At 41.4% G+C, this 20,820-nt stretch overlaps 3 protein-coding genes and 1 pseudogene across 5 annotated transcripts; 2 read left to right on the top strand and 2 right to left on the bottom strand.

Moving 5' to 3' along the window:
* LOC115688884 (umecyanin-like) lies at positions 1-1,259 on the top strand. The gene is made up of 2 exons (XM_030614829.2): positions 1-415; positions 860-1,259. The coding sequence occupies exons 1-2, from the start codon at positions 241-243 to the stop codon at positions 1,135-1,137; spliced, it is 453 nt and encodes a 150-aa protein (XP_030470689.1). The 5' UTR covers positions 1-240; the 3' UTR covers positions 1,138-1,259.
* A 3,043-nt stretch (positions 1,260-4,302) lies between these two features.
* On the top strand, positions 4,303-5,820 carry LOC115688885 (uncharacterized; annotated as a pseudogene).
* On the bottom strand, positions 5,345-12,441 carry LOC115688876 (alcohol dehydrogenase class-3). Of its 3 annotated transcripts, XR_008817323.1 has the most exons (11): positions 12,316-12,367; positions 12,096-12,232; positions 11,390-11,436; positions 10,974-11,299; positions 9,864-9,946; positions 9,690-9,765; positions 8,712-8,869; positions 8,475-8,636; positions 8,223-8,394; positions 5,613-5,645; positions 5,345-5,512 (listed from the first exon to the last, which is right to left on the bottom strand). XR_008817323.1 is itself a non-coding variant. In XM_030614814.2 (9 exons), the coding sequence occupies exons 1-9, from the start codon at positions 12,350-12,352 to the stop codon at positions 8,281-8,283; spliced, it is 1,140 nt and encodes a 379-aa protein (XP_030470674.1). In that variant the 5' UTR covers positions 12,353-12,441; the 3' UTR covers positions 8,117-8,280. The 3 variants fall into 3 exon arrangements, 1 of the variants encoding a protein (XP_030470674.1); XR_008817322.1 differs by lacking the exon at positions 5,613-5,645; XM_030614814.2 differs by lacking the exons at positions 5,345-5,512; positions 5,613-5,645 and having other exon boundaries at positions 8,117-8,394; positions 12,316-12,441.
* A 3,833-nt stretch (positions 12,442-16,274) lies between these two features.
* On the bottom strand, positions 16,275-19,707 carry LOC115688881 (F-box protein At3g07870-like). The gene is made up of 2 exons (XM_056315497.1): positions 18,908-19,707; positions 16,275-17,073 (listed from the first exon to the last, which is right to left on the bottom strand). Exons 1-2 carry the CDS (start codon positions 19,599-19,601, stop codon positions 16,556-16,558), a joined length of 1,212 nt encoding a protein of 403 aa, XP_056171472.1. The 5' UTR covers positions 19,602-19,707; the 3' UTR covers positions 16,275-16,555.
* Between the last annotated feature and the right edge of the window lie 1,113 nt (positions 19,708-20,820).

The raw sequence follows: 20,820 nt of genomic DNA on the forward strand, positions 1-20,820 counted from the left end.
GGCCAGAAAGACCGGGCTTCATGTGCAAGGAACTGACCTGCATCTCAGTCAAATTCACACCCTCCTCCACCATCAGAAGTCTCCATATAAGTTTCTCAAGCCCCCCGAGCTTGGAAATGAGCCATCACTGAACCAAGGGTGAACACAGCAGCACCGCCACAGAGAGAGAGAGAGAGAGAGAGAGAGAGAGATCGTTTAAGGGGACGACCTGAGGAACACGGAGAGAGTTTGTACACGATCATGGCGAGTCGAGTCGTGGGTTTGGTCGGGCTCGTGCTGATCGTCGCGGCGGTGGGTGCGAATGCGAGCACGTACAACGTCGGAGATGAACTGATGTGGAAAGTCCCTCCGCTCGGTGACATTGCCTACAAGACCTGGGCCGCCGAGAAGAGCTTCAACTTCGGCGACACCGTCGGTGAGCTCGAAAAACATGATGCTCCTACCCAAAATAGTGCATCGCTAGTAAAAGGGTTACGACCGGATTTGATTGGAGAATCTGAAATGTTAGCAAGTTTTCGATAAACATTCGATTCGATAGATAGATCGCATTGATATGATCAGGAAAAGATTTTATCAGGTTTCATGTTTTGGCTTTGTATGCAAATACTGCAAAAGTATTCTAAACGATTGGGTTAATTGCTGCGTTAAATACTAATCTTGCTGCATATACAGCTTTTTATGAAATGACTATATTTCCCTCTAACAACAACAAGTAGTCAAGTCAAAGAGGGGGACCCTCACGTAAATTACTCTGTATCTGTCGTTGTCCATTGAAATGTCCCCTTGCTACACAACCTCGGTTAATTCAGGCTTTGTGTGCATTCGTTCATTCTTGTTTCTTCCCTTTTTACTGTTGCAGTGTTCAACTGGACGGGGAATCATGACGTCGCCGAAGTGTCGAAGACGGACTACGACAACTGCACGAGCACGAGCCTCATCGGGACGGTCCAGACGGTGAGCCCATACAACGTCGTGCTGAACACGAACAGCTCTCGCTACTTCATCTGCACCATCGGTGACCACTGCGGCCGCGGCCAGAAGGTCACCCTCAGCATCGGGTCCGCCTCGTCGCTCGCCGTCCACGCCCTGTCCTTCGCCCTCTCCGCCTTGGCTTTCGCATTCTTGAATCACTCTTAGGCAGAGATAGGGGACTTCGGTCTTCACATTCCGCAAGTGATGTTGCTTTCTTATGATTGTGTTGTGATCGTTCTTGAGGCTTGTGATCAATAATACCGACCTGCGTGGCAAGTCTTCATGGATTTTTCATTAGCTGACGAGCAAGGGGTGTGCAAAAGAATCGGAAACTGGCCGGACTGCCCGGGACTGCTCGGAACTGGTCCGGCTCCCGGTTCCAATTTTTGGGAACCGGTGGGTACCGGTACCGGTCCAGTTCCTGCTTCCAGAAATGGAACCGACCGCCGGTCCATCTGGACCGGACCGGTAATATAATAATAAATATAATATATTTATTTAATTTTTATAAGAAAAGAAAAATCCTAAATCACTAAACTAAATCAAACTCGCTCGACGCTCACAGCCTCACATTGAGCTGAGAAATACCTTCTTTCGCTTTCGTCTTAGGCTCACTCTTCTCGATCGATGCTCACCTCACCGTCTCCGACTCTCCATCTACGTCTCCGTCTTTGTCTTTTTGTCTCTGTCATTGGCTAGTGGGACCAGTTCTATGGATCCACTCAGGAACCGGACCGGACCGGCAGTCCGATTCTCAGGTGGATCCATGGAACCAATGAGCGGTTCCCGATTCCAATTTTTCGGAACCGGTCCTTAGTGGGCGGTTCCCGGTTCTAGGGTGGGAACCGCACATCCGGATCATGCTCACCCTAAGTGATGACTGCTAAGTGATGACTGCCAACGTTGCTGTTAAGTGATGATCATGATCAAGTCTATTATGATTTTCGGCTATAGGTTGGACTTTTCACATTAAAGATCAACAAAGATCTCTTTGTATTTTTCTTTACAGATGTAATGAAAGTTTTTCTCTGAGGGGGCCTTAACTTAGTTCACACATGAATAGTAGCCTAAGCAAAACAGCAACTTAAATGTCCCAAGAAACAAATATATGAAGATGATGATAAGTCAAATCCAACAAACAAGGGACAAAAAAAGAAGAACAGTCAAGGGGTACCTCCTCTTACTTAAGTTGTCGAAGTCAAAACATGTTTCGCTTGGGCCCGCTTGTTTAGCGAAAAATAAATGATTTAAAAAATATTTTCCTAAAAACGATCACTTATATCACTTATAAAAATGAATGAACGAAAAAAATGATTGCTTATATTTTCCTTAAAACGATACAAACGATCATTTTTAGGAAAGTATTTTTCAAATCACTCGCTGTCTGCGAAACAAACGAAGCCTTAGTGTAGTTTTTGTCTTCCACAACGAAAATGTGATCTTATGTATCCCTACTTATTATTTATTTTCAGTTATTGAAGAGAAATTTACCCTAGACAAATTTTCATTCTTAATACTTACAACTGTTTTGTGATAATGTCGCGATGTCATCTAATTAAAATGTTATTCCTATTCAGTATGAAGTGTAAGCATCTTAAAATACGAACAAGTTCCTAGTATCATTTCACGCGTGATTTTCTATATATTATCATAAACTGATACACAAGAGTATTTGCAATATATATTAATCTTTCCCTTTTTTATTTCCAGCAATAAAAACGCAATTGGGATAACATAGATTCAGTGTTCTATAATAGAAATAATTTACCTTAGTAAATTTGGTAAGGTTATTGATTATTTATAGGGAAAAAACCACCAAAAACCCCAAACTTTGCCATCTGTGACACATTTACCCCGAATTTTTTTTTGTGACACCAAAAACCCCGAACTTTGCTTTTTGTGACACATTTACCCCAATGTATTTAGTCCATGGGCATTTTCGTCTTTTTTGCTTTTTCTTTTTTTTTCCTTTCCGGCGAGGGCTGCCCATCGCCGGATCCGGCGAGGGGGGCCCTCGCCGGCGTCGAGCGAGGGCGGCCCTCGCCAGATCCGGCGAGGGCGGCCCTCGCCGGCGTCGGGCGAGGTTCGCCCTCGCCTGGGCGAGCGAGGGCGGCCCTCGCCCGACTCAGGCGAGGTCGACCCTCGCCGGCGTCGGGCGAGGGTCGACCTCGCCTGAGTCGGGCGAGGGTCGACCTCGCCTGAGTCGGGCGAGGGCCGCCCTCGCTCGCCCAGGCGAGGGCCGCCCTCGCCGGCGTCGGGCGAGGTCCGCCCTCGCCTGGGCGAGCGAGGGCGGCCCTCGCCGACGTCGGGCGAGGGTCGCCCTCCCTGGGCGAGCGAGGGCGGCCCTCGCCCGACGCCGGCGAGGGCGGCCCTCGCCAGATCGGGCGAGGGCGACCCTCGCCCGACGCCGGCGAGGGTCGCCCTCGCCCGATCTGGCGAGGGCCGCCCTCGCCGGCGTCGGGCGAGGGCCGCCCTCGCTCGCCCAGGCGAGGGCGACCCTCGCCCGACGCCGGCGAGGGTCGCCCTCGCCAGATCGGGCGAGGGCCGCCCTCGCTCGCCCAGGCGAGGGCGGACCTCGCCCGACGCCGGCGAGGGGTCGCCCTCGCCTGGGCGAGCGAGGGCGGCCCTCGCCCGACTCAGGCGAGGTCGACCCTCGCCCGACGCCGGCGAGGGTCGACCTCGCTTGAGTCGGGCGAGGGCCGCCCGACGCCGGCGAGGGCCGCCCTCGCCGGATCTGGCGAGGGCCGCCCTCGCTCGACGCCGGCGAGGGCCCCCCTCGCCGGAAAGGAAAAAAAAAGAAAAAAAAAAAGAAAAAGCAAAAAAGACGAAAATGCCCATGGACTAAATACATTGGGGTAAATGTGTCACAAAAAGCAAAGTTCGGGATTTTTGATATCACAAAAAAAAGTTCGGGGTAAATGTGTCACAGATAACAAAGTTCGGGATTTTTTGTGGTTTTTTCCCTTATTTATATGCTAGTGAAATAATATTTAATTTATCAAAAAAGTACATACCCATATATCAATAAATAATATATGCAAAAGAATCACAGATTTGGCAAGTGACCATTAAAAGCATAATTCTTCTGCTCATATCATTTATGGATATATAGATTCTCTTTCGCTTTGCAATATCTATATATAATTAGATGAAAACAGTTATATGTCATGATCAGACATATATTGGTAATAAATGTTTCAAATAATTTTTATGTATAAATCTATATTGTATTTTGAATTAGGCTGAATTTTTCACAAAAAGAGAAAGGCTTTCCTCCATTTAATCTATAAAAAGAAAAGAAAAAATTAAAGAGAAATAATAGTACTCTAAGGACACTGGCCGACAGCAATTCCGTGGCATAATAGATCACGTTCGTAATGACAGTGCTCTCAAGACATTTGTTAAAGCTCCTCAAGTGCTCTACATGTTAAACTTTTCTATCTATGAGCAGGTGATTTCCATAGTATTAAAGCACTCTCATAACAAGATCTCACCAAGTTATAGTCCGACCCGTTTTCTCATTGCCCATTTTCTCATTGAGCGAAGCGTACGAAACAAGGCCCTATCGATTAGTATTACACAGAAGAAACCATTCGTTATGATCGGCATCAAGAATTTCTTCATTTGATGAACTCCAGGATGCTTTTCTGGAGCTTTCGCTTCGTGGGTCTCAGTTATTTTGACTTCGCACCAGGCAAAGCACCAGAAGCTCCCAACGCATTCTTTCACTCTCCAGTCTCTGACGTGCGCGTGTGTTCTCGATTCTTTTAAACGCAACTTTCCAACAGGTAAAAGTCAGATTGCTAACCTCATCTCTTATCGTCAGGATGTACCAGTTTTTATCTGATGGATCTTCAATCACATCATGTTGTCATGTATAAATACAGCTCCGGGGCTTCACCATGAAGTCCCATGAAGATGATCCACGCGATCAGATCGGTGAGAAACCATCCAATTCCGCACACATTCTCATCATCCCCCATCGCTGCTCCTGTCATCAGCAAGAGAGCTCGCAGCTTCAGATTCAAGGGGTTCGCTTCTCTGTCCAGCCAGCAGGAGTGCACACATCATGGACAAGGCAGAGAACCTGGAGACCGGGTAAGTAGCATGAACAATGATACGTGTAGTGCAACATTTCGTTAGAACTTGATTACTAAGTAAAGCGCATCGAGTGCCTAAATAGATGAGATTACCGGGGTTGTGGGTAAATGTAATTGTTGTGCTGTGCCGACCATTTCGACCATCTTTTCGTGATTCAAACAGTGGGTGTTTCGTATGACTGAAGGGATGTGATGTACCACTCATTCAGACACGAATACGCAACGAGATGTGAGGACGAAGGATTCAGCGTGATCCATTCGACTAAGCAATCTGAGAAAGATCATACTCATGAGAGTCAACTGGGTAATTCTTGTACCCGTTATTACATGACATCATAACCATAGTTGCACCAACAATCATTGTTTTTCCCCGTCCCCTTCGTCATTAGAATTTATCTGTTACATCATAGCCTTCTCTCTGTTTCAAACCATGAGATTTCCTGCACGGTCATACAAAAGTATTCATTTGACGCATCCATTGCAGGTTCAAACATAGAGACAAAGAAAGAAACTCCAGCGGAGGAGGGAAAAGCGCAGCACCGAACAAACAAGTAGCTCACAAGCCAGAGCATCCTGCGTGATCAAATAGTTGTGTCATAGTCGATGAAAGTATTAATCTTCCTTCTAAAGCTGCAACTACAAAGAGGCTTCTAAAGGGTCTCTGTTAGTCGTGGTTCGCGCAGAGTATTTGTTAATGTTGGATGTGGATACGCATCTTACGATGTAATACAGACTTTGCTTGTATGTTCCGTGGTGTCCAAAGGTTCCCACAGTTCATAACAAGTGAAAGGGTGCCTTTGGCTCGGCATTTGGGGGCATATGCAAAGGCCTTTAGCCTAAAGGGTTTTGGAAAAATCAAAGACTATTTGATAAACTGTAATTGCAATTACTTTAGCGAAATGCAAGAGTGTTCGGCAAATATTGGAAAGCCCTTTGGTGTGATTTAATTTGTTTAATATGAAAAATAAAACAATGATTATAATTTTTATATTTTCACATCGAGAGTAATGTAAAACAAACAGTAACAAATTTATAAAAAAAATCACATCAATGAATAATCCATGATTGCTTAATGTAACAGAATATAGAGGAGTAAGAGAAACAATGAATAATCTTGATCATTTATCAAGAAAATAATATATCAACTATCATATATATGCAAACTCAAACTTGCTAATTATGACTCTCTATCCATTTATTTTGTTGTTTGCAAGACGATTGCCCTTTTCAATTTGTTCAACGCACAACTTACAAAAGGTTTCTACATCTTCCGAGCTCCAAAGTGCATTTTCCTTTGATGAACTTACCATTTACTAGTAAAGTGACAAGAACAAATTTGAGAGGCACAAACAAACGAAACTAACCATGAACCAATTCGAATGAACACATGCATTTCTTATCACACAAATAACTAAATTTAATCTTTATATTCCAATCGATAATTGATCACTAGTTAGGCACAAACGAACCAGTAAGCAGTGTGTAGCTGTTGTCCAAAGGCCACGAAATAGAGAAACTATGTGCCTTTAGACAGATCTTGGAAACCAAATTGTGGATCTTTATGTGTAACAATTTCACAATGCAAACAAAGGGTTTATTCAAAGTACCAACTTCCCAGCTCAATAATCGGCATGGAAAGCGGCAGAGGAACAACTGCAGAAAACCAGAAATACAACAACGAGGCCGCACATGAGCCATGAGAACAGGCCCATACATGATCAGCACAGCAAGAAAAGCAGAATACTGGACTAAGCACACGCTACTCCAATTTGAGTTTTGCATGTATACGATGGTTGATATATTGTTTCCCTTGATGGATGATCAACATTATTCAATGTTTCTCTTACTCCTATATATTTTGTTACTTTAAGTAGTCATGGATTATTCATTGATGTGATTTTTTTTTATAATTTTGTTAATATGTTTCTTTTACATTACTTTCAACGCGAAAATATAAAAGTTACGGGTATTGTTTTATTTTTCATTTTAAACAAATTAGAATTAAAAAACTTAATTTGGTCATATCAAAGGGCTTTCCAAATTTTACCGAACAATCTTGCATTTCTCCAAAGCACTTTTCAATTCCATTTACAGTTTACTATACAGTCTTACATTTTCCCAAATCCCTTTAGGCTAAAAGCCTTTGCATTTGGCTAAAGGCTTATCCCAAATGCCGTAGCAAACACACCCTTAAACTGCGTTTGGTCGTTTGGATTTCTAGACATAATAAAACTGAATAGAATAAGATATGAAATCAAGAGATTTTACTATATCCAATCCACTGTTTGGTGAATCGCAGTAATAAAGCCGGATATTTTCACATCCTATCATGCCCATTATTTGATAAGAATGGCATATAATCTAAATTAACCTAAAAATTGCACAAACATAGATGGTAAGAATCTCTCACAATACTCTTGGCTACTTCATTTTTATTTGCTTATTTTTTATTAATTATCCCTCTCCTTTTTTTTATTTCTTTTATTTTTTATTTATTATTTTCCCTTCCATCATTCTTTGATAAAAATTTATTAAATAGTAAACTACACTCTTGGCCGGCAAGGGCGCGGAGGTTGACGGCCACAAGCGAGGGTCTCCGCGCTCTCGCCAGCAAGGGCATTGGCCCGCCTAGTTCCAGGCCAAGGCCTGACGCCCTCGCCTGCGCCCGTCAACCTCGTCGACCAAGAGTTGGAAAAAAATTAAAAAATGAGAAAAAAAAATATATTCACTTTAGCGCCAGCCATGCCGCCGCCTAGGACAGTCTTTGCTGACCAGATTGCCACGTCAGTGTTTTTTGGCCAAAATTGATCGTATGGACTAAATTGGCAAACTGTCAAAAAATTTGACTAAATTGGCAAATCGTCACGAGGTTTAAGACTGAATCGGCACAATTAAAAAGTTTAGCAATGAATTGACACATGTGCAATAAGTTTAAAACTTACTTTGATAATTCCCCACATTTTCAGCCAAAATGCAACGTCCCAAGAGCGAAAAAACCAAAAAAGCCACAAGACGTGCCAAAATTAGAGATGAAATCTCTCATATTTAGAGAAAATCTCCACCAATAACAACAGCAAAGAGGCAACAGACTATTATGCATCTTATTCGGGTGGCACTCTAAGCGGTGAACAATACGGATGGGATTCTTACATATGCAGCAAACACTTCGGGCATTGCACAACAAACTGGCCTGTGAACCAGAGCCTCTTTAATCCATTGTAAGCACACAACGGAGGCAATCACCTCCATGCAGTAGATGGAAAGCCTCGTTGATATCCCCAAGAGTCAAATTGTGAGTAATATATTCATCAACCTTGATTTCCTGCGGGCAAATAAATGTCAGGACATAAAATCATCAGCTCTGACGCAATTCAAATTTCGTAGAAGCGACAGACGGCACACCTTTTTCATATATTTGTCAACCAGCCACGGCACTTGCGAACGGCTCTTGAAACCACCAAAAGCTGTTCCTTTCCAAACACGACCAGTTACCAATTGGAAAGGACGTGTGGAGATCTCCTGCCCTGAAGCTGCCACACCAACAATTACTGATGTTCCCCAGCCCTGGAAGTAATTCGAGCAAATTAGGTGCATATTCCGTCTCTCAAATAGAGTCAACAATGAAAAGCAAAAACTCACCTTATGACAGCATTCCAAAGCAGCTCTCATTACCGAGACATTCCCAATGCATTCAAAACTGTAGTCAACACCACCATCAGTGAGATCAACAATAACCTGTTGGATTGGCTTGTCATGTTCCTTCGGATTCACAAACTCAGTCACCCCAAAATCCTTTGCTGCAGAACGTCGTCATATACATGAATATCAATTTCCACAAACTGAACTAAACACGCTTACTGACCTAAGTACAAAGCCCCAAAGCAAGCAGACATTTTCAAATGCATGAGCATCATGCCTGCAGCTTTCTACATTGATGAAAGTACCGACTCGGAACTGAATAACCAAAGCACACAATGAACTATCTCATTTACCTGTATGTCAGTCTAGATAGTTCAAATTGACGGTTGCCAAATTTTAGGCTAACTCAGTGAGGTTCACCTTTGGAAGTATTTAGCTTTTTATAGGATAGTACGTGTCGCCGATGCTGTATCAATAATTTGGAAATTAACTTTCCTCCTGTTCCTATTTCTTGCAAAGGCTAAGTTCAGATTATTCCTAACTTTCAGATTTGTCAAAGTGCATATAAACCGTGAGCTTTCTGACGATCCGGCCAATCAATTTTTTGGAGTCAGAAACCAGTGAAATAGAATAAGAATGTTTTGTAATCCATAAAATGCACTTTGACAATCTATGGTTTAGCAACGAGAGCATCAAAACATAACCATCCCATATTTGAGAAAAAAAATTGCGTAACTTCCTAGAGCAATACTCGTAGGCTCATATCTACTTGCCTGCAAGTTGAGTAGCCAGGCAATAATCGAGACATGACAAGAAAGTCTTACTTTTGGCCACAATATAAAAGGTTATAGGATGCTCCCTCATGGGAGGTGGTTGCCCTGGATGGTATGCTTTGACATGGGCACTAAAATACAAAAGAACTGCCTAAAAGCATACATGTAGGACAACGATGGTAGATGTCAGAAGAATAAGACTTACCTCTATCAAACTTTTTGCTGTCAATGTCTACACCAATTATTCGGGAAGCACCAGCTGCTTTTGCACCCTCAGCAACCTAATATATTGTCAGCAGTATTCGTCGATAAAGTAATATGGTGTCACCTGGCAAGCAAAAAGGAAATAAAATAAAATAAAAAACTATGTTCGACTTACAGCAAGGCCAACTGTTCCCAGGCCAAAGACAGCAACAATAGACCCTGATTCCACTTTTGCTGTGTTCCATACTGCTCCAAGTCCTAAATGGCGAGGAAATTTATTAAAAGGTCAATCACGAAATTAGAATATGAAGAAATAATCAACCATCATAAACGAATTTGATAGGTTGTTCAATTATCATGAGAGAATTTCTTCGTGATGACAATATGATAGAACTTCTATGATTTTCTAGCACAAGCGCAGGAGCTAGGCCAATTTTCATGTCCATGGAAACCACACAACAACAAAGTCTAAAATCAAAGAGAAGGACCAACAGATCAAATCAAAATTCCGTTGACAGATGGTTGTGTAGAATAGAATGCATAGCAAGATAAAATCTACTACAGACTCAACACCAGACATGAGAAGAGAACTACCGAAAGATGGAAAAGCAGAGTAACTAATTGAATTCAAGTATTCGGAATTTATGAGTGCCTCAAACCTTTAAGAACCTGTGGACCTTAAAGGAACATCTAGATGTGGGATGATTCTAGTACTACAATGAAAACATCGACAATACTATGTTCCCTTAACCGTGCATCAATGAACCAGCAACTTAGAGAAAGATGAACTCTTTAAATGTTCCAAAATCTTGTCCAGGAGCAATTGTAGTATTTAAGAATTGCAATGCAAGGATGCTTTAAAACTTTCTGCTCTGCTTTTTGTTCTTCTGGTATATGTTGATTTTTTATCTTCTACCCACAATTTTAAACCAAGCCATATCCCACCACAAAAGTAGTAAACAAGGGAGTGCTGCACAATCAAAATTGTCCGGATCAACCTTTTCTTTTTATTTGTTAGCAGAGGATTATCGAAAGTTGCAACACAAGATAGCTGAAGGATCAGCATATATAGGTCAATGACTAAAAAATTCTTCAAAGTACATAAAAAAGACCTAGAAAATACGACAGCTTCCATGATACTCAAAGTCTAGCAAGATCTGTTGCAATAGTAGAAACCAGGAGTTGCCACAAGAGTTTCACAACATGCTTCATCTTCTCCAGGGAAATCAACTACAATCCAGCATGTCCTAATTGAATCATAAGCACATCATAAAGAGCTCCTTACCTGTGGGAACACCACAGCCAAGAAGGCAAACTTTCTCCAAGGGAGCTTTGGGATCGATCTTGGCAACACTGACATCGTGAACGACCGTGTACTGGCTGAATGTAGAAGTTCCCATGAAATGGTAGATAGGCTTTCCGTTCACAGAGAATCGGCTCTTGCGGTCATTCATCATCACTCCAACGCCAGTTGCCGCCCGAACTTTGCCACAGAGGTTAGTTTTCCCTGACTTGCAGAACTTACATTCTCGGCATTCTGCCTGATAGCAGGGGATAACATGATCTCCTGGTTGGACTTCAGTAACCCCTTCACCGACACTCTCCACAATCCTACAGGTAAATTTTGGAACGATATTAATTCAATCCAAGATTTGCGACCCAGAAATATATGATGAAAGGAAAACATGGGATGTTACGTACCCTGCAGCTTCATGGCCAAGAATGCAAGGGAACAGACCTTCTGGATCCTGCAAGTAGCGATTGGGTATCGAGTATCAACATAACAACAAACACCTCATTAACAACAGCTAGCCGGGTTGCAAGCTATGCCAAATCATCAAACCACCGAAGCATCGGAAGGACCGTTGCGAACAAAAAGGATCCGATTACTATCTCTGACTTTCGAAGTTGGCACCAGTCATCGATAAGTCCCGAGTAGACTGGCAACAAGGCGACTCCCAAAACAAGCACATCGCGCTGGATCGCTCCAATTTTCTGGTACGCCGAGGTTTCGAAACGGCCCCGGCGAGTGATGAACATCACAACTTGTAAGCATCCGAATTGTGTTTGTGTCCGAACACATCTTCGCAGGATCATAATTTACGAATTGAACAAGCCCTTCACGTACTCTAAGCGCGAGGAGAACCACCCAATCCCATTACAGATTTCAACGCGCGCTCTCAAGTTCAGATCAACAACATAAAATCCCACAAGCGTCATCCTCCGTTCGAGCACATGAATTCGATGCATTTCGGCGAGCAGAGCACCGGAGATCAACACGACCGAGCGATTCTCGACTTCGCCCACACGTACACTGATCGACAAAAAAAACCAGAACCGCAGGGCACACGCGCGCGCACACAAAAAAAAGAAAAAAAAGAAAAAAAAAAGGAAACCAGGGAGTAACCTTGCCGCTCCAAGTGTAAGCATCGGTGTGGCAGAGGGCGGCGAAGAGGATCTGGACCCTGACCTCCCCGGCCTGCGGAGGAGCCACCTGTACGTCCTCCACCGACAGCGGCTGGTTCGCCTCCCACGCGACGGCGGCTGCCGCGAGAGGGGCTCCAACAAGTTAAGGGCTTCATATCCGAGAGAGAGCGAGAGAGAGAGAGAGAGAGAGGACTGTGTACCTTTGCAAGTGATGACCTGGCCCTGAGTAGCCGCCATTGATGAGAGCGGGGAGAGCTCGGTAAGGTAAAGACCACAGAAAAATCGAGCGAGGGGGAAGGGATGAGAGTGGCGGACATAAAGCGAGGGCAGGGTCACACGTAAGCATTTTTTTATATACTGTGATTTGGGAAGATGATACAAATAGTCCCTAAACTTTGGCCCAACATATAATTTTAATTTAATCAATATAATATTTAGACTTTAGCTTAATGTTCAATGCGGTCCCTAAACTTTTAATTTGTTCATATAGTTCAAAGACTAAATTGAATATTTACCAAAAGTTCAGGGACCACATTGAATAAATTAAAAGTTCAGGGACCGCATTAAACATTAGGTTAAAATTTAGAGACTACATTGAACAAATTAAGATTTCATGGACCAAATTGTAAATTGGGCCAAACTTCACGGACCGTTTGTGTCATTTTCCCCTGTGCTTTTTATCTCCTCCTCCTTTTTCCTTTTTTTTTTGGTCGGATACCTCCCCGCTCTCTTTTTTTTTTACTTCTTCCAAAGGAAAATTTCGATTCGTTTCTCGGGATGGTACGATTTTTTCTTTTCTTAGTCGATGCTCGAGAGGTGCGTAGAAGGGTTTCAAGCCTTGCGAATGCAAAATAACTGCGAAACGAAGCAAGATGCCGGAATGCAAATGACGACGAGAGGCACGGCCTCGTCCGTCGAGAACGGATCTGCCACCGTAAACGTCCGGCAGCCGATCACCAAACCCCGAGACCTCATGCTGCATTTGTAACGGCTTGCAGCGCACGTCTAGGTCCGACGTCTTTGTCACCGTCGCCATGCAAGGAATATCAACATTAATATGTTAATAGAACACATCATATATCTCTAATGAACTCCTACATCGATATCTAAATCTGGTTCGGGGACGTAAAACCCTCGGATCTAGACCTAAATCTAAATTGGGAGAGGAGAGCAAGTCTATCCTCGGAGAAGTTATGGAGTCACGTCACAAACATCCTCGGTTGCCGAATGGCCAAACTTGTCTCCAGGTTCACTTAAGATCGGTCGCAGAAACTTATTCATACACACGAACTTCCAAAATAGATAAAGGAGAGAATGGAAAGGACAATCAAAGCAAAGAAAAAGGAAAACGAAAGACTAATAAGTGGCTCTCAGCTTGAGAACCCTACCAAAAAGTTTCAAAAGAAGGAAGAGTGTTCCGGAGATGATGGGGCTTGCCGACACAGAGAAAAGGACGCAAATCCTACGTAAAACAATTTGTAAAAAGCAATTCTCTTCTCCCCCCCTTGAAATTGTATTTAATTACATACTTTTTGTGAACTGCCTCATTTAGAAATAAATGATTGTTTAAAACTTTATTTGTACGGCAGAAAACGAATAATTTACCAAATATTTTTTTTTAAAAATAATCCCTTGAACCCCTTGAAATAATTAGTCAATGGCAAATATTTTTATTATAATTTTAAGAAAATATTTTTCAAATTGTTCATTTCTCGCAAAACAAACGGAGCTTAATATAAAAAAATAAGTAATGAATTTTATGACGGACGGCCTCATTTAGAAATAAATCATCGGAAAAGCAACAAATCTAATTACGGATAAAGTATCATATCTATCACCTTTCAAGGAGTGTTAGCCGCTTCCGTTATCATTGCAAGCATAGACCGGGCAATCAATCTACTCGCTCTCGATTGGGGCGACGCCATGCTCTTGAGGCACTTATTAAATGCCCCGGATCAAATCGGTCCAAGTGATCGTCACCGCGATACGAACGGACCTGCGCCGCATCGGTCGCTTTTGGATCGATCGGACGGTTTCTTTAAATTTCTTGACCTCGGATCAAGGAGGATCGAGTTTTCTAATGTTTCCTTCTCGGGTCACGTCGATTCGGGTGTTGATTTCTCTCCATTTTAATATTTCAATTGAAAAGAATATTCCACGTCACGTGGGGCCACCCGGATCGATCAGACAGCTTAGGCGAATCGCATAAAGCCCATCGGGTCGGGTCGGGTCGGGTCGGGTCGGGTCGGGTAATATGTTCCCGATCAGTCAAGCCCGGCCCGGTTGGCGGCGACACGTGCGAACCGACAGATGCTTATGAATAGGAACGTTCTTAAGCAAAGCATGCGACGACGGTTTTTCGCTGGTTTCCACTTATTTAAAAATATGGCAAATTTCGGGACACTATAATAATTAGGGAAAAAAAATATTTAGGGGAATCTCAGTCACTTTGTTTAAACAAAATTGACAAGGAAAATCTCAGATCAATAGAATCCTATCATTTCGTATCCAAAAACACGGATTTTTTTTCCTGTGCCGGTAAGCGCTGAAAGTGTTTGTAAAAAAATTAGTCGGTGTAAATTTGTCTGTAACTTATCAACAATTTTATGAACTTACCTTATAATTTACACATCGGCAATTTTTGTCCTGACTTACCGACTTTGTTTGCATGACTTCCTAATGCTTTAAATTTACTGATTCTTATATGTAATTACCAACTTAAATTAGACTAACTCACCAACTTCTATCGGATTAAATTGCCACTAATTTTATAAACTCTCGTTTAAGTTTACTTACCAACTTTTAATTGCTTTTTTTTTTTTAACATTTCCAACTTCTTTATTGAGTTTTCAACATTCATTTGTCTCGGTTAACAACCTCTTATATTTACTAACACATCTTGGAGATTACCAACCACTGGGGGTTTACCCCAGTGGCCACCTTTCTCACTTGAGAAGGGGGAGGTGGCGAGTTCGAATCCCCACCTTCGCAGGGGGGAAGGGGTGGGGCCGCGTAGTTTAAGATGTGGGTTTTGACGCCCACGCCCTGTAAGAGGTGGGGCGCAAGTCTGAGTGTGTATCGTGAGTGAGAGATAGAGTAGGACCGACCAAAAAAAAAAAATCTTGGAGATTACCAACCAAAACTAGTATGACTTGCCAACTTTTCTCCCATTTTTTTTGGTCAGAAACTTTTCCCCCATTGAATTACCATTTCTAATTCTCATCTAAGTTACTTACAAACTATTTATCTATTTTTTTTTAAAATTTTGCATGTGTTTACAAAGTTTTATTTCCATTTCTTAGCAATACCTGAAATTTGTCAACTCTTTTTGGAAATTATCAACCTTGATAAAAGTGATTTGTTAACATTTCCCCGCCTAAATTACAAGCTAGTTTTAGATTACCAAAGTTGTTTGCCGACTCCATTATCTCGCACATCACTTTTACAACGATATTTGGAAGTAAGAAATTTTATGTAGAAATTTTATGTACTAAACTATTCACTTCTCTTTTGGTAGCTGAATTCTGCATTGGCCTCTATTATTGGGCATATTTGTTACCAGACCTAAGAGTCTCTATCCAAAACCCCTCATAATAAGTAACAAAATTTTTATATAAATTCGACTGTTTTGGAGAGGTTCGGGCCTAGAAAAGACACCGCTTGCCTAGGGTTCGACCATCTCGCCCTTCGAGCCCATTGGACCATTCACCCAGTGATCAATGGCTTGTTTGTTTCGGCTTAAATAAAAGCAAATATTGTTTGAAACAATTAAAAAATATATTGAAATGTCCAAAAAATTATGAAAAATTACGTATGCAAAAAAGTATCGGGTATTTTGGATTTTAAAAACCACGTGAAGTGCACGAGTCGCAAGATTTGAATTAAGAAAAAAAAATAAAATTTATGGAGATCCAACGAATGAGTTATGACATAAGGGTACGTCGTCAAGCGATTTATGTGTAACCCAAAAGAATATCTTCTCGAAAGAGAGGAAAGTGGGTTTCTTCCTTTTGCTTTTTTCTCTGTTTTTGCTTGGCATTCCCAGGTCAACTTTCTATCTTTTGAAAAGTGGACTTGTATTGACTTCCAATTGACTAGGTTAGATTCTACTTCTGTCGTCTTTTTGTACCGCACTTCGGTGAGATTTGATTAGCCTAAGTACTACAATTTCATAACTTTCAATTCTTATACATCTCATTGTTTCTCGGCTAAGAAGATGCAACAGTCACTCCATTTGACCATCAAATGCAAGGCAAGGCGAGTTAGATTCTACTTCAATTCATGAGGAATTTATGCATGGTATCTCTTGTCACCTCACCTAGACAACCGATGAAAACCAATCCTGGGATCAAAACAATCCATGTTAGTCCTTACATAAGAGACCCACAAGAACCTAAAATGCCCAGTTCTTATGTATGAAGAGAAATAAGTATCTTCATGTTAGCTATCTGCATTTCCTTCGTCAGGCCAAACCAAGCTCTCTGAATAATCAACCACATCGAACTGGTCAGGAAATCCAGTCACGCCGATGTCTTTGAACCGCATATCATTCTCCGGATCATAGCACATCACCTTATGGTCACTCCCGTGAATCAAGATCTCTCCGTTCTCGGTCGATCCTAAGACCCTCTCAATCCTCTGCTGCATCATTGCTGTGTACTGTTTTGTCCAAGAATCTGTGACACCGTACCGTTTCATAACCCAAACATGTATTTCGCTCCCGAAGTTTCCTGCTCCCGGGCAGTAGACCAAGGTGGCAAGGGATTTTTTCAAAGCTGCGATGGAAACCTGTGTCTCTTTGTGAAGTTTGAAGTTGTCAAGGTAGTTTTCCGGCATCGGGAGCTTGTCAAACATCTGGGAGGTGACTTCGAATGACAATATGGAACTGTACGGAGCATCTTCTGTCACGGATGCGGGCCAATGAACAACTCCGTTGATGCAAGCTTGAGAGTCATCGCCTACAAATTTATGGAGGTTAGGCCTTAATTAATTGTAAGATAAATACAATATGTACAAGAATAAGCCTTTGAATTTTGTAAATGTGGCAAGCAATGAATAGTGATTGAAATGAATTCACATTGCCTCACTCTTTAAGTAACTAATCAAAACATGTCATGCGTGATGGCACGTCATTTAGTTTACAAAACTTGGAAAAAAAAATAAATTTCCCTGGCATTAATAGGAGGATGATTTGACCATTTAAAGAAAGAACAAACATTTTCTAGCTCAAAAAAATATTGATAAAAAAGGTACCAATCACTTGACTTCCTGGTAACTTGTTAATAAATTACCGACGCTTCTATGAAATCATTAACTCCTTTTAACCGTTAACAGATTAGCAATTTTCTTACCTTTTACTAACTTTTATTTTTATCTTTTTCGGAGGCCTTAAATTTGCCCTCTGCCATAAGAATAAACGCATCTTTATTTAGTGACTTATCAACTTTTTCCCGATTACATTACCGACTAGTTTTAGATTATCAACTCTTATGTCAGTTACCTACTAATATTTATTGCTTTTTCTTATTTACCGGTTTTCGTTATCGTGCGCCAACGTTTATTTATCTCTTTTACAAACACCTTAAATTATTATATAAATCGGTCACCCTATGTGTGAGTGATTTATAAGTTTTTTGCCAACTAGCTTTGGTTTACTAAGTCTTATTTAAGTTGCTTAGCCATGTTTATTTGTTTTTATTAATTTACCAAATTTTCCATTAAGTTACCAACTTTTTTCCAGTTAAACTACCGAATAGTTTTGGATTACTAACTCTCATTTTTCCAACCAAAAAAAAAACTCTCATTTGAGTTAATTATAAAAGTTTATTTGGTTTTCTTTTAAATTTATCAACTCTTGTTATTGCTTACCAATGTTTATTGGTTCTCTTACTAACACCTCAAATTTATCAACTCACATGAAATTAATGAACTTTATTTGGTGACTCATCAACTTTATTCCTAATTAGTAACTTAATAGAAAATTAGTACATTTAAAAGATGAAATAGACATTAGCAACTAACTCGGTAACTCATAACTAGTTGATAACATAATCAAAGAGAATCGATGAGTTTCTTAAATTTAAATTAGCAATCTCATTCAAGAGTTGGTAATTTTAAGAAATTAGTTAGCAACTTAATCGTAGAAAATTGGGTTAGTCGGTCTAATTAAGATTGGTAATTTATATTGTTAAATTCAAGGCTTGCTAAGAAATGAAAATAAAAGTTTGTAAACAATAAGAAAGGCTGACAATTTAAAAAAAAATAGACAAATAAATATCGTTGAGTACCTCAAATAAAAGCAGATAACCTAATAATATGGTGAAAATTTAATAGGAAGAATGTTGGTTAGTTACGATAAATTCGGTTGATATTCTCTAAGAAAAGTTAATAATGCAAGGGGTTGTTAATCAAGATAAATATATGTTAGAAACTCAATAAAAGTCGGTAAATATTTAAAAAAAAATATATGGGTTAATACCACCAAAAACTCCAAATCAATATACTTGTGACAAATTTACTTCAAACGAATTTTTTAACCATCAAAAACCTCAAACTAGTAAAATAAAAACAAAAAATAGTAAATTGCAAGACAAATTGATCATTTCATATACAAGTTACCTAGTAAGAAGCACGGGTATTTGACATTTATCAACACTTATTGAAATATACTAATATAGAAAAAAAACAAATATGTATTTTTGAGCATGAAACAACGGAATTCTACTTATATTCCGAAAGAAAACTAATAATTCGAACCGAACTAAATTGAAAGAAACCGAATTCATATGCCACCTGCGAAGCAAGACACGCCGTGTGGTTCCAACATTCTCCACGAATCCCTCCCCACCGTGCAAATCTCGACTTGGACGGCCTCCATCGAACTCTCCTTCTCCCCCTTTCTCGTGCAGCCGTAAGTAATCCTTACGACCCGATAAATGTGGCCCCCGCGGTCGCGCCCGAACCCGTGAATCTGGTACCTGCTCATGCCAGCAACGCGCTCGGCCCTGTTCCCCAGGTCCCTCAGCTTCCTCATGGCCGGGTTCCACAAATACATGCTCTGGATGGTCCAGAGCTTGGACCTCTTGTGGAGCATCGACACGCAGACGAGCCCATCGACCGACCCTATGACCTCGAAGGAGAGTGCGTGCTCATCGAAGGGGATGGCGAGCTTTGCGCGGAGGGTGTAGGAGCCCGAGACAGGGTCGGAGCATAGGACAGAGCAGAAGTCTGTGTCGTGGGCACGGACGGGCCGGTCGTTCTGGGCACAAGGCAAGTGGAGGAGCTGGAGGTTCTGGTGAGGTTTGGAGCGGAGGAGGCGGTGGAGACGGAGGTGCTTGGCGGCGAAGGATGGGGCGAGGACGAGAGAGCTCCACGACTTACAGACGCGGCGGAGGTCAAGGAGTGTTTCGGCGGGGAGCCTCAAGAGTATGTCTGTGACGATGTCTTGTGGGAGGCGGTCGAGTGATGAAGAAGAAGAAGAAGCCATGTCCGGCGAGGATCGCCCTAACCTGAGCCGCCGGTGTTGAGCGGTGATGAGAAGCGAATGGATCGAAGTACTTATACTTTGAGATCATCTCTCGACTAAGTCCTGAAAAATGGAGTCCATGTCAGATGACCACTACATAACTACGTATGTAAGTAAAGTTAATTTGGCGTTTCCGATGTTGTGCTACAACTGTCTTGTACGGTATAACTGTATTTTGATGTGCTCCAAAAAGTACATAACTGTCTAATGAACCCTGCATTAACTTAATAAGAAGGTTTATGAAATTTTGACATGCTATATAATAATTGGTTGAAAAACTCGATTCAAATTTCATACATTTGTATATGAATTTCTACAGGTTACCGTTTCTTTCTTTCTCTTTTTGCAATTGTGCTTTACCTTGAACTTACATGATTTGAAGCTGCAGTAGCACCTCTGGAGTTAGGATGACCAAAAATGTTGCGCCTTGGGATAAACGGGTTGTGGAAATAGCAGCAACCTTGCCTTTCTATATAATTTGGGACTACGTGAAGAGTGGTAACTAGGTTCGCTCTTGTGCTTTTAGAAAAAGAAAAAGGCTAATCATAAATAGGCACACTCGTGTCACATTTATTCCAAAATAATTTTCCTATTACAAAAAAATCTCAAACCGGTACATCCGTATCATATTTACCCCAAACTTTGAGATTTTTTGTAACACGAAAATCAGTTTAGGGTAAATGTGGCATGGAGTGCCGATTTAAGATTTTCTATGACACGAAAATTGATTTGAGAAAAATGCGGCATGAATGCACCAATTAAGGGAGGTTTTTTGTGATACGGAAATTAATTTGGATAAATGGGGCACAGGTGTAGCTTTTTGCCCATCCCCGGTAGTTTCATAGTAGGTTTTCCGAACGTTTTCTTTGATCATAAGGAAGCGCTATAATGACAACTATGTGTGTTTCATTTTCTTCGACCTTATCTTTGATTGCTTTTTATGATGTCGCACCGGAACTTAGTACTTGCTATCTAAAATTTTCTCCGTATCTAGGGTTTTTCGAACAATGTGATAGCTCACATTTGGCAAATCCTTAGCCCTTCCTCCTCTTACAAAGGCTGCGGAATACTCTTATGAATAGATAATCGTACTATGGCTACTTTATGTAAGATAGAGATTGGTTTTTTTAAGAGCGATAGTGGAAATCCTCGGTAATGGTGACTCTGTCACTCTTCCACA

The sequence above is a fragment of the Syzygium oleosum genome, unplaced genomic scaffold (genome assembly GCF_021117445.2).
Source record: "Syzygium oleosum isolate NSW1041296 unplaced genomic scaffold, Sole_v2.1 Sole_v2.10, whole genome shotgun sequence".
In the NCBI taxonomy this organism is placed as follows: domain Eukaryota; kingdom Viridiplantae; phylum Streptophyta; class Magnoliopsida; order Myrtales; family Myrtaceae; genus Syzygium; species Syzygium oleosum.